This window comes from Zea mays, chromosome 4 (assembly GCF_902167145.1).
Source record: "Zea mays cultivar B73 chromosome 4, Zm-B73-REFERENCE-NAM-5.0, whole genome shotgun sequence".
NCBI lineage: Eukaryota > Viridiplantae > Streptophyta > Magnoliopsida > Poales > Poaceae > Zea > Zea mays.
In genome coordinates this window covers 133561355-133575247 of record NC_050099.1, presented here as the reverse complement: position 1 = coordinate 133575247, position 13893 = coordinate 133561355, and the positions used below count along the sequence as shown (strand labels likewise).

Below are 13893 nucleotides of genomic sequence, written 5' to 3'. Positions count from 1 at the left end.
TTCACCTCAAACACTTAGTGACTTGTGAGAGAGTGATTTCGTGTTCATTTGAGCTCTTACCTCTTGGATTGCGTTTCTTATTTCTCATTCTTGTTCTCAAGTGACTTGTAATCAAAGCAAGAGACACCTAAGAGTGTGGTGGTCCTTGCGGGGTCTTAGTGACCCGATTGATTAATGGAAAGGCTCACTCAGTCTAAGTGACCGTTTGAGAGAGGGAAAGTGTTGAAATAGACCCGGTCTTTGTGACCTCCTCAATGAGTACTAGGTTCTTTGGGACCGAACCTTGGTAAAACAAATCACCGTGTTCATTCGATTGATTTTCATTTGATTTGTTTTCCTCTCTCTCCCGGACTTGATTTTAGTTCTAACGCTAACCCCGACTTGTAGTGTGTATTTAAAGTTGTAAATTTTAGATTATGCCTATTCACCCCCTCTAGACGACTTTCAAGTCCCAAGTTAATGGAACACTTTAGTGGTTCATCTTTGTCTATATCTTAGCATCCATAAGTATCATTATGTTCTAACAATAAGATATTGTGATGTCTGTGATAAAATAATGTAAAACATGGTGTTCACTTCCTTATGTGCTTCTTTGACTTTGTATCGTGACTAATTAAGTTATTAATTACTGTTTTCTATGTTCCAAATAGTAGATTGTTTTGGTTTTATCCTAAGTCAAACTTATCTAACTTTGACTAGGTTTATAGAAAAAATATATTGACATTTATAATTTCAAAATAAATGCACTATCAAGACATATTTCATAGTAGGTTTAATTAAACTAATTTTATGGTGTGGATTTTGGTGTTTTTTTAACTTGGCCAGAGTTATTGAAGTTTGACTTGAATACAAAAGTAGAACCACATACAACTTAGAACAGAGAGAGTCCAATCACACTTGGGGTATCCGCACAAATGTTTATTTTCTTAATTCATGTTTTTAAATATTTTTTAGGTACATGCTGTGACAAAAAAGAGTTCATAACATATAATTAAATCTATCATATTAGCTTGGGATATGTTTGGCTGTTAGCACAAAGTTTGGAATTTTAAGTAGTACTTTTTCCGTATTGCAGTAATTTTTGGCCCATAGCGCGGCCCGTATATCATGGCGTGTCTGACCTGGCCCGTCAAACTTCGTGACGTACTTGGATCGGCCAAAAATGTCCCTTTTAGCCCGGCCAGAAGCACACCTATAACCATAATCAAATGAGTAAAATTTAATATAATTTCGACCGTCATCACCCCTTCTCTCTCCCGTTTTATATTTAAAACAAATCACATCACCCCTTCTCCCTCCCGCCCGTTTTATATTTAAAACAAATCACAAATGTATGACCCCTTTCCGTGTTCTGCTTAAAGCAAAACTAACTAGTATATCACATAGAATTGGATGTTTCTAGAAAGAAGGCAGTCCTAAATTGTTTTTTAAAGATCAATTATGTAAATTTGTTTTAACAGTACATAGTTTTTTAGTTTAAAAAGATTAAGAATTGGATTTTTTAAAAAAGAGGAAATCCTAAGAAAATGTCATCATTTAGATCAAAACTATGTAAATTTTTTAGCAACAAATAATTATTTTTTTAGTTTTAATTTTAAAATCTTAAAAAGATGCATTCAAAATTTACAATTTGGTTTGGCGGGTGGGGAGGCCCGCACAGGCAAGTCCTGCAAAGTAAGGCAGTGTCAATACCCGCGCCAGCCTCTTCCCCCTTCAAAAATTGCGGTGCAGGTTTTGACCCCGCACTGCGAGCGGCTCTCACCGCAGCGCTTTGTTTTCCTTACTCATTAGTTTAAGGCAAGGTTCTACGCTAGCACCCCACCCCCTATATATGCCATCCACACAAGTGCGCGCATCCGCTACTAGCCAGTGTGGGACTTTCTTCCTCGGAACGATTTACTTCCCTCGTCTCTCGTGTGCGCTACCTCCTCCGCGGGGCTCTGGTTCCAAACTGTTTATTATTTAAAGCCTGGCCTACTTACAGGACCGTCTCGGCCTGGCCTGCTATGGATAAGCACTGCTACGGCCATCCTGGCCCATCAGGCCTACTTGATGCGCGCCTCTCTCCCTCCCAACAACCAGGCCACAAGCGCCCGAGCGGCTTAAACCCTAGCTCGCCGTCGTGCTCGGCTCGCCACCCCGCGCCTGCTCCTTTCAGGCCCTAACCGTTCGCCGCCGCGCATTCGAGCACACGCGGAAGCGCACCTAGTGCCATGGCGAAGAAGCGGAAGCGCACCGACGCGCCCGCAGAGGCGGCCGGCGCAGAGAAGCCTGACGACTCCGCGCCGGCGCGCCCGGAGCGCACGCTCTTCGGCTTCAAGGACCTGGTCCCCGACGCCGAGCCCGCCTCCGCGGGCGCCGAGGCCGCGGTGGCGCCGTTCCGGAACAGGGAGAAGGTACTCATCACCTGCTCCCGCCGAATCACGTATAGGTGAGTGCTCCCTGTTTTTCCGCTTGCAGTCTTGTGAGATGGGTGATTCCGTTCACGCGTGCGTGCTCGGCGTAGGTATCGGCACCTGATGCAGGACGTGCTGTCGCTGCTCCCGCATGCGAAGAAGGACAGCAAGGTCGAGTCGAAGCAGAGCAAGGGGAACGCGCTGAACGAGCTCCTTGAGCTCAGGAGCTGCTCCAGCTGCCTTTTCTTCGAGGTATAGATCTTCTACTCTGCTTCCACCCCGCACGGTGAGGATCTTGTTAGCATTGACATGACGGTGGCTGCTTACGCGCGGGAACAAGCTGTATAAATCGCAACTCTTAATCTCAAGCTTGGGTTTTGGTCCATGCTTTCGTTCTATGGATGTTCTCTGGGATCCCATGTATTGAGGAAGCAACTTCCATTTTGCTCTGGTTCTAAATTCTCTACTGGGCAATGGATGTTTTCTTTGACTGCATTTGTGCCATCCGCCATCCCACAATTATAATTGTTCAATATATGTATGCATTATACTTCTCAGTTCTGTTAGCTTATTGAATTATGTGGGTGAAGTTTTTTCCTTCATGTATTACAGTGCAGAAAACAGAAGGATCTTTACCTTTGGATGGTGAAGTCTCCTGGAGGACCATCAGTAAAATTTCTAGTTAATGCTGGTATGCTATGGCCCAAATGGTACTTACATTGGCAGTCTTATGCACTGCAGTCTATAACATGTATGCTTTTGTGATGAGCTAACAATTAATCACGATGTGATGTTTACTGTAGTTCACACCATGGAGGAGTTGAAGCTTACCGGTAACCATCTGAAAGGGTCACGCCCACTTCTTACATTTTCTACAAATTTTGATGAGCAACCTCATTGGAAGCTTGTGAAGGAAATGATAACTCAGGTATGTAACTGGTTTCACATGTTATGCCATACCTACATATGGCTAAGCATTTTAACAAGTTGATGAACTGCACTTATCTGTCCAATTATCTAGATTTGTCCGTGACGTTCATTTTGCTATGAAAACAGCTTGATTTTCTAATGATAAAAATCTAACAGGATTTTGCAAACATACAACAAGGTCAAACTCCACTTCGCTATTTTAGTACTGGATGTCTCAATGACAGATGGACCAGGACCCACCTGTCATTGGGGCACCATGTGGTAAAAGAGCAGACTGGTGTTTGACGCAGTGGTGGTTGTCCAAATTTTCTAAATTCAAATTGCATCACTTTTTTGTTGTATTTTAAACCATAAACACTGACGATTACCATATGCTGGCTCCATTTCTTTTTTGGGAACATAAGAACATCTTGCGTGCTGCTATCTAAGCTTGCATTTCCATTGCTCACTGTAAACCAAAAAGCATGGTTATTAAAGCGGTAAAACGTTATGAACCGCCTTTTTAACATTTAAACGGTGAAACAAACGTTGAAACGTCTTTTCAAACTTGACATAGAACTTCAAATATTGAATAAGTTCATACATAAGTTGAGTACTTGAGTTCAAAAACCAAATAGCATAAAAGGAAACAGATCAAGTTCAACAACATAAGTTCAACCACACAAGTTACAACTTGTATCTATGATCAGTGAATGTGAGCAAAATCAAAATAGAGTCTAAAACATTGATCTCATGTTCTCATATGGTCAGATTACTCACCAAATGACCAAATGGAGCATGCAGCTGCCACTGTCTGAATTTGAACCTGGGTGCTTCACTGTCACTGAAAACCTGAACCTGGGCTGGGCGCTGGCTGCTGGAGGATGGTGGAGGGAGGAGGGGGCAGAGGAGAGGAGAGGTGGGGCACTGGCTGTTGGAGGATGGTGGAGGGAGGATGTGGGCGGCGACGCTGGAGGAGATGGAGTCGGGGTGGCGGTGCTAGTCTGCTTTAGGGGGTCAGGCGGTGACGCTGGAGGAGATGAGGGCGGCGGCCAGCTACGCATCCACGCGCTGGAGAGGAGGGCGGCTGGCGCTCGCACGTAGGAGCTGGATGCTGGCGTTGACCGCCTGGATGACATAGGGGTTTCCCATTTTTTTTGGCCCAGGAAAGGCCCACAAACGAGTAGAACGTCCTAAACGCATGTAAAACACCTTAAAACACGCCGAGGACGCTTAAGCGACGTTTAAACACGTTTAACGGACGTTCTACACCATTTTGTTAAAACACCCAGACGTTTCAACCCTAAATCATGTTTTGTCATTTAAACGACGTTTAAGCGACGTTTTAACAACAATGCCAAAAAGATGGTGTATAGGAAGTTAATGCTTGCTTGTTATACTATAAAACCAACTTTTGTTGATGATATATGTCAACTTTCATATTTATGTGCTTTATGGGACAAATAAGTTCTTACAAAGTAGAAGATTCTCATAAAACATGATTGTGAAATCATTACCTGTACTTGTCCAGATATTTGCTACTCCTAAAGATCACCGTAAAGCAAAACCTTTCCATGACCATGTGTTTGTCTTCTCCATTGTGGATGGCCATGTTTGGTTTCGAAACTACCAGGTGATCTATCTCTCCATTTGTCAGATTGAATTTTTGTTTGGATTAGGTTCATTTTTGTGTGTGCGCAATGCAAACATCATGTCTTAGCACCATTGAATTTTAGAAACCTAATTTGGCAGATTTCGGTTCCCCACAATGAGATTGATAAAGTTGATAAAGGTGGTCTGGATAAAATGACACTTATTGAGGTAACTGCACTGAGCTTCTTTATGGATACTCAGGTGCTTCCCAGTTTTGTATAAATAATAAATTGTGCTGGATTGCTCTTTGTAGGTTGGCCCCAGGTTCTGTTTGAATCCAATCAAAATATTTGGTGGTAGTTTTGGTGGTCCTACATGGTATGAGAACCCATACTACATTTCCCCCAATCAGGTATGTTAATTCACTGTTCTGAACTTCTGATGTTGAGTGTTGTTCATAAGTTTCAACCCAGGTTAATTACTTTTCATCAAGGGCTAGTTGATACCGTGTTATTTAATTCCTTCAGTTTTAAGTTTTTAAAAAGAGTTAGGAAAATTGTAAGCAGGTGATTGTCGGTACCCTGGACTAGGGGTACCCCTTACTACGGTATAAAGGTATGGTGCCTACGCAGCTACCCTTAACCGCGCAGAGAACAACCACAGAGGTATCTCATAAGCAGTTAAGGTGGTGTTCTCGGAGGCAGCGTCGTCGGACCCAGAAGGCACGGGACCCCTGTACGCACAACCCGGGACCCCCGAAGTAAAGCAGCCCGGAGCCATTGGATAGGGTTCGGACCCCATCAAGTGAGCTCCGAGCCACCCGTAACAAGGACCCGAGAGAGGAAGTGTCGTGATCTAGGCATGGGTCCGGTATTGACGCCTGTCCAGTCTCTTGTCAAACAGTGTGCTCGTGCCGTGCGGCGCACTGTGCTCACCATCCCTTGCACAAGAAGCTTCCCCTGCACGCCGAGGATACGCAGATCTCGGATATCAGGGCGCGAGAAGATTGCTCCAGCAGCAAACATTTGTAGCTCCAAATGTTATATCCATTATGTCCCTGGGCCCACATGTCGGGGCTCAGTACCTTTGTGCATGCCCCCCTTCAGCTATAAAAGGGGAGGCATGCGACGTTACACCACAAGCTCAATCTGGAGGCTTAGACTCCCAAGTTTCCACAACAATCCAACACACAATGGAGTAGGGTATTACGCTCTAGCGGCCCGAACCACTCTAAAACTCTCGCGTGTTCATGTGTTTCATGTCCGCTTAGCAGGATAGGCAAAACGCTTAAGCCCCTTCCTCATCTTAGGATTTAGGGCGGGTGCACTTCGCCACCCGGCCGGAGAATTCCCTCTCCGACATTTGGCGCGCCAGGTAGGGGGCTAGGCATTAGGTTTTTGCTTGCATCCTTGCTCAGCATGATGGTGCAAATCGTTGAGCACCGCGCCGAGACATCGACAGACTTCCTGGTGGAGGAAGAAGCTGTTTCTTCCACCCCATAGGTCTCCGACCGCCCAGTGCCGGGCATTGCTGCTGCGCACGCTGCACGACATCATACAGCAGCGCAGACATCCCGGACTCCGTCAAGAACGGCCCTGGGAGCATTGTCAGCAGCAAGGGAGTTGCTGCGTCACCCTCCAAGCTCCACGGCCTCACTAGGGGCCATGAAGCAGTGGCGGGACGACGTCGCGCAACTGCTCGGCATGGCGCATTCTACCTCGACCAGGTCGAGGCCACGGTCATCCCGGCGCCAACATGAGGCGTCGGCGTCTGTGCGCTCACCCTCAGTAAGGGGCGCACAGACCAACGACCTCCGGGCCGAACTCAACCGCAGGCGCGCGGGAGAGGACGCCTGGATCTCTTTGGAAAGGGCACACGAGCGCCGCCAAACATCGAGGGCCGCAACCTCGATCAAGACTTCGCTGCGGTAGCACCGCAGGCCCCAATGGGCACCCGGTCCCAAGTGGGTGTCCCCTTGGCCGGCGTGGGATGCGCCGCTCTCGCGGATCATCTCCGCGCAACATCATGGCCACCCAAGTTCCGGCCACACCTGCCGAAAAATACGACGGTACGTCGAACCCGTCGGAGTTCCTACAGGTGTACGTCACCGCTATCACATCAGCATGTGAAAACACCGATGTGATGGCGACATATTTTCATGTAGCCTTGTCTGGACCTGCCCGGACTTGGCTCATGAACCTCGCCCCAGGGTCAATCTACTCCTGGGAAGAGCTCTGCGCGCGGTTCGTAGCGAACTTCACCAGTGCTTACCAGTAGCACTGTGTGGAGGCCTGCCTCCATGCAGTGAGGCAGGAGCCCGGGGAGACTCTCCGGACGTTCATCTCCCGCTTCACCAAGGTGCAAGGTACCATACCTCGCATTTCCGATGCTTCCATCATCACAGCCTTCCGTCAGGGAGTACGTGATGAGAAGATGTTGGAGAAGTTGGCCACGCACGACGTGGCAACTGTCCCCACACTCTTCGCTCTGGCCGACAAATGCGCCAGAGCCGCCGGGGGCCGTGCATGGCACTCGGCCCCACAAACCGGGGCTGCCCAGTCGAGTGGCTCGGGTGCCGTCCCCCGAGACGGTAAGAAGAAAAAGAAGAAGGATCGCGACTACCAGAAGGGTAGCAGCGTTCTGGTCGTAGCAGCCGCGACCAGGGGCCGGGGCGACCGCAACAAACGCCCACGGCCGCAAAAGGGTAGCAGCGGCTCATGCCCTGTGCACCCCAACGGTCGCCGGAGGACAACTAGATGGACCCACATGGGGACCCCATGCTCCTCGGTCTACGGGGCTGAAGCCTGCCTTCCCCCGGAAACCCTTCTGGACTCCCCACGGGTCCAGGCTTCTGACAGGTCCATGTAGAAATGTCTACAACACGAGGATGAGGACTCCCTCATCAAACGCAGATGGGAACCCAGGGTCGGGACCCGATCCTACGACAGGTACCAAACCAAGAAGGGCTCCGCAACTCTCCCCCAGCTGGGAAGGACCCTTCAAGGTGACGGGAATACGCCGACCCGGGGGTGACTGTCTAGCTATGACTGAGGGAGTACCTCTCCCTGGCACTGGAGCTCCTCTGTAAGTTCTATCCATAGAAGCAAGTCTGAGGGGTCGAATTTTTCTGCCTTTTGAAACTAGGTAACGCATACGTGTAAGCCAACCCGGTGAGGTCCGCCCTCATAAGCCCGGCCTGTTGGTCTGCACCCATGCATGATGAGTTATAAAGAAAAGAATTACCCCCTCAGATGTGCCCCTATGATAGTTTCATATTACTGCTCCATGGTCTTACCTTCCAGTTTTTCAAATATTATTTTATCTAACCCACCCGAACAGTTCCCTTTCCATCAGACATAATGACTTCCGAATTGAACAGCCAGGATTGCAGTTTAGGACCTCTCTGCGAAAGCAGGAGGGCCCGACAGCCTGGGAGCCGGCTCTGGAGAACGGGACCCCGTTTCATGGGGTGGTCCGGAGCCTGTGTGGCCGCTTAGCCTGGTTCCGTACCCGAAAGCCTGCACACTCCACTCCGTGACGGGTACCTAGTATTTGGAGCTATAAGTCCTGTGGGTCCGACAACCTGGGGTCTGGAACTACAGAGTGGACATTTGTCTCCTGGGGTGGTTCGGAGCCCGTGTAGCCGCTCAACCTGGTTTCGTACCGTGGGCCTGCATACTCCACCACTCTTCGACAAGTGTCCTAGTACCTAGAACCACAATCCAAGGGGTCCGGACGCACAACTTGGCCTCCCAGACGAGACCCTGCAGGTCCCGAGCATGTATCAAAGGATGGCTAGTGTCAGATGACGGGTCCTGTGGGTGTACTGCTAACGCTCCCTAGCCGAAGCTGTGTGCAAGCCCAGGTCCCAGTCGAGGCTACCTCCTGGGGGCCACCGCCAAACTCTTTCTTAGGTATGCTGGTCTGCAGCCTCGACAAATCGAGCCTACATCCTAGGGGGCCAGGTACCAAGGAAGAGTCATTTACACCACACGCAACAGGGACAAGTGGTACACAGATAAGTGCTAATACTGCTTGATAAATAGTACTCAAAAGTACCTTACAAAATGCAAAAGTATTACATCCGCTTTCAAGCGGAGCCCTAGCTCCATCTCTACTCTACAGGTATGAACTACCTCCACGCCAGTAGGGTCGCGTGGTAGCTAGCTCCGAGCGGCTCGCCAGCGGAGGCGACCACCTCTACACCGACGACTCGCCAGCAGTGGCGACCACCTCAGCACGTGCGTCATTGCGAAGAGGTCCTCACCCCCGTCTTCCTACGGGGGGCGGCAACGAGGCCATTAAAGCCAAAGAGTCGGAGGCTCGGCGGCAGGTGGCACTGATGGTCTCGCCAGCGGAGGCAACCACCTCTGCAGTGGGCAGCCTAACCAGCGGCGGCGACCACCTCAGCACCGACGACAGCGGCCACCTCTGCACCAGTGGCTTACCGGCGACGGCGGCCGCCTCAGCGCGCCCGAAGAGGTCCTCGCTCCCGTCCTCCCACGGAGTGAGGACAAGACCATCCAAGAATGCGGTCGCCACCCCCACGACATACGACGTCTTGTACGACCCCCCGGGCGGCATCGGGGCAGTGCGACCGACGGCGCGGGAGAAGCCATGGATGTGGCGGACCTGCGCACGGCGCGACCGTCGCCCGTGCGGTGGACAGACAGCCACGCCCCGACTAAGCAGCAGGAGGCAGCGCCGGAGGCGGCACCAAAGCCATCTAGGCCAAGGAGCCAGGCACACGGCAGCTGACGGTGCCTGCAGCCGGTCGGCCCCGCGTAGCCGAAGTTCGCCTCCTCCTCAAGGCTGGTGAGCGTCCTTCTCCCCTGAATACTGGAGGAAGAAGCGGGTCACCAGCCCATGCGGAAGGCAGGACCCCAACTCGGCTCGCCTTCGACCCCAGCGAGGATGATGAACATCCTTGAAGCTGAGGGCAGGAGGGAGGCCGCAGCCCGACTCGCTTCTCTCCACCACAAGGCCGGTGGTCATCCTTCTAGATGGCCACTGGCGGGAGAGTGCAGCCGGGCTGCATGATAAAAATCCTTGAAGCCGAGCGATGGCAGAAGAGCGCCAACCCTCATGAGGTCGCGCTCCTCCAACAGCAGCAAGAAGAAGACAAGATCGACAGCGCCGCCGCGCAGGAAACGAAAAGCGCGAGCTCCCCGGCGGTGAGACCGTTGTGGGTGGCCCTGACACGGATCCCTCCAGCGAACGCCGGCGTGCCCCATCCAGAGGCACGGAAGGCGGAAGGGCGCAGTGAATGCAAGAAAAGCGAGGCATGGCTACTGCCCGAGGGATGAGCTCCTATTTAAAGGCAGATCTCCTCGCTCGTGCCCCGAAGCGTCACGGGCAAGGTCTCCCCCGACGCGTGCCAGGGTTCCCATTCTATGGCATGGGGGCCAGGCCCCACATGTCATACATCTGTCGCTGGCCTGAAGCGCGAAGAAGGCGAATCGTCGCACAGGGAGCGTGCAACCGCCCTGCGGTTACACGCCCTTCCACCTTCGCCGCAGCCAGCGGTCAAGAAGGCGAACTTCCGCACAAAAAGCATGCAACCGTCCTGCGGATATTCGCCCTTCCACCTTCACCACAACCAGCGGTCAAAGAGACGAACCGCCACGCAAGGAGCATGCAATCGCCCCGCGGTTGCGCGCCTCCTCAGCTTCGCTGCAACCGGTGGCCCAACCTCTGGCATGGGGGCTCGGGCCCACATGTCATACATCCGGTACGCCGGTTTCTGGGTGTAGGAAAGCCGCACCGCTGCTCGCGCTAATACCGCGCCTTCTCGAGGCCGTCGCAGAAGGCTAATGAGATAAATTTTCAAAACCGATGCAGCGACTCGAGGCACCCCGCACATGGCCCAACAAAGACATTAAAAAACGGAGGTCACGGACCAGTCAGCCGCGAGGGCAGGCGTGGCAGTCGGCGTGGCCATAGGCGGGCCTGCAGAAACTGCATCAACGAGTGCGAAGGGGCAGTGAGCCGATCATCAGTCAAACTCTGGCCCCACCTGCAGGCTCGCATCCTCCCCTGAGGTGGGCTCGGGGGCCACTGTCGGTACCCTGGATTAGGGGTACCCCTTACTACGCTATAAAGGCATGGTGCCTACGCAGCTACCCTTAACCGCGCAGAGAACAACCACAGAGGTATCTCATAAGCAGTTAAGGTGGCGTTCTCGGAGGCAGCGTCGTCGGAACCAGAAGGCACAGGACCCCTGTACGCACAACCCGGACCCCCGAAGTAAAGCAGCTCGGAGCCATTGGATAGGGTTCGGACCCCATCAAGTGAGCTTCGAGCCACCCGTAACAAGGACCCGGGAGAGGAAGTGCCGTGACCTAGGCATTGGTCCGGTATTGATGCCTGTCCAGTCTCTTGTCAAACAGTGTGCCCGTGCCGTGCGGCGCACTGTGCTCACCATCCCTTGCACAAGAAGCTTCCCCTGCACGCCGATGATACACAGATCTCGGATGTCAGGGCGTGAGAAGATTGCTCTAGCGGCGAACATTTGTAGCTCCAAATGTTATATCCATTATGTCCCTGGGCCCATATGTCGGGGCTCAGTACCTTTGTGCATGCCCCCCTTCAGCTATAAAAGGGGAGGCATGCGACGTTACAACACAAGCTCAATCTGGAGGCTTAGACTCCCAAGTTTCCACAGCAATCCAACACACAGTGGAGTAGGGTATTACGCTTCGGCGGCCCGAACCACTCTAAAACTCTCGCGTGTTCATGTGTTTCATGTCCGCTTAGCAGGATAGGCAAAACGCTTAAGCCCCTTCCTCATCTTAGGATTTATGGCGGGTGCACTCCGCCACCCGGCCGGAGAATTCCCTCTCCGACATTAATAATGCACAATTTCTCCAACGGAAGACACAACACTTATATGGAAGTCATGGTGCACTTTTTAATAAAGAATCGAGTGTTGGAACTACCAAAGAATGAGTTTTGAGCTAAATTTGGCACTAACATCGTCAGTGCATACCACTATTTTGGACGAATTATGCATCGTGGTATACAACACTGTGCTGTCCTGTTTTCCTTGAGTTGGGCTAAGAATGAAAACATTTACTTATTGTTTGGTGTACCTGCCTCAAGTTCACAGTAGTGTGCAGTTTGTTGTAGCCTAAATAATCTGCTCGTCTGCTAGTGGTGTTTATTTGAGGACGCATTGTACTACGTCTACATGTGATATTGTACAACTAGAGCATATCATTTCGTTCCATGTTCAATATTTCCAATACTCTACATCTGACACTTCCCCTTTGGTTTCCTTCAGATCCGTGCACTAGAGAAGAGGCAGAAGGCAGGCAAATATGCCAAGAAGGTGAAGGCCAAGGTGAGGCGGAAGATGCACGAGATGGAGAACACGCTGGAGCCTGATGAGTTTGCTGAGCTCTGGAAAGGGGAGTAACTGGTCTTTGATCGACCCTGTCAAAGTCGTGAAGCACCAGCAACTCCTTCCACTTCCACCAAGCGCAGGTCTTGTTTACCATTGTGGCAGTGCCGACTGTCGAGGTTGTGGAAGTTTTGTATCACAAAGCATACTTTTATTTATATAAAATCGGATTTTAGTGATAAGATAACTTCTGCCTATATGACATTCTTCTCGTGTTTGCTTCTAGTGGATGTGGTGCCAAGTGGAGTATATCTCTCTTGGATCCAACGGTCATTACCGTTCTCCGTGTCAGCCGCGGAATTTTAAACTATTTTTTTATAAGAAAATGTTTAATAGTTTCATTGTTCTACATAGGTGAAAATATAAGAGACAATGATGTTAAGTAGTTGCTTAACAATAAAATATCTAGGTCATTCATCTCTTGACATCGTAAGGTAACGATTTATATATTTCTGCATACACGGTCATTCACATTTTAGCATCTGGTTTCGAAGTTTTGTTAAATAACTTTCCAAAGAGAGGTACTCTCTCTGTTTCGTTTTAGTTGTCGCTGAATAGTGCAAAATTAAACTATACAGTGACAACTAAAAGAAACGGAGGAAGTATTCATTTAATGGAGGCTATGATAGGTAAGTTATCTCTGGCGTAATCGGATACTACACTAAAAAGTGATACTTGAGCGTAATCGGATAACGTTAAATTATCTTTGTTTAAGTCTAACCGTAATTACATACCACACTAAAAAGTGAAAGTGATACCGACCTATTCAAATTTATTACTGTTGGTACTTAAGCACGAATCATTACTATTTACGTTATGTTTTATGAACCAAACAACACCATGGATTCATTCTTTCCATTTTACTGATAACACTATCCAAAAGATTGACTAGATGATTTAGGTATCTCAAAGGTTTGGGAATTATGATACATTCGTTTCTTTTTTTAGTTCACTACATATTTGGATAATTCCAGGTGCTGATGTATGAGGAAGACGTGTCTTAGTTTTGAAGATGTACTTCCGAATTTCCATTATGGCCCCATTTGATGGTGTTGTGCTTCCTTTGGTTAAGCAAGTGGTTATGCAGATCTTTTTTTGTGGCCAACACGTTTTCGCCCAGTCTACAAATTGGTCATATCTCATGGACCTTTGAAAGAAGTGGCGGGGGCTCTCTGCGGCTCTGCGCTGCCAGGGAACATCACGCTTATGCACATTTTAAGGAGAATAAGGGTGATGTATCAATGATCACCTGAGATTTTTTTCCAAAGTAAGGATATTAATAGCTATGGACATGAGCAAATTAGATTAGTGCATTTTTTTTATAGAAAAGACGGATGCTTATATGAATGTTGTTGGGTGAGTTCTTAAATGTGAAATTGATTTTGATCACAGATAAGCATTGAAAGCATCTAGTCTCTAGTTTAGTTTCTGTTGGGAGCCTTCGGCTTCCGAAGGTCCTCAAAAACATGATTTAACAATGTTTCTGAAGTATAATGCGTGGACAGGTATCTTCGGATTTGAATCAGTACCACAGTGGGAGAAGCACAAAGAATACGAAGGTTGATGCAGCGCCGAAGCTGTGAGCAGGAGAGC

At 49.5% G+C, this 13893-nt stretch overlaps 1 protein-coding gene and 1 non-coding gene across 2 annotated transcripts; one reads left to right on the top strand and one right to left on the bottom strand.

Moving 5' to 3' along the window:
* Positions 1-1643: 1643 nt before the first annotated feature.
* LOC111591490 (U12 minor spliceosomal RNA) lies at positions 1644-1801 on the bottom strand. Its single transcript, XR_004858095.1, has one exon. It is a non-coding gene; the product is annotated as a U12 minor spliceosomal RNA (small nuclear RNA).
* Positions 1802-2072: 271 nt separating this feature from the next.
* Positions 2073-12499, top strand: LOC100284070 (uncharacterized). The gene is made up of 8 exons (NM_001156968.2): positions 2073-2431; positions 2507-2648; positions 3009-3087; positions 3200-3324; positions 4837-4938; positions 5058-5126; positions 5212-5310; positions 12181-12499. Exons 1-8 carry the CDS (start codon positions 2214-2216, stop codon positions 12313-12315), a joined length of 969 nt encoding a protein of 322 aa, NP_001150440.1. The 5' UTR covers positions 2073-2213; the 3' UTR covers positions 12316-12499.
* The last annotated feature ends 1394 nt before the right edge of the window (positions 12500-13893 follow it).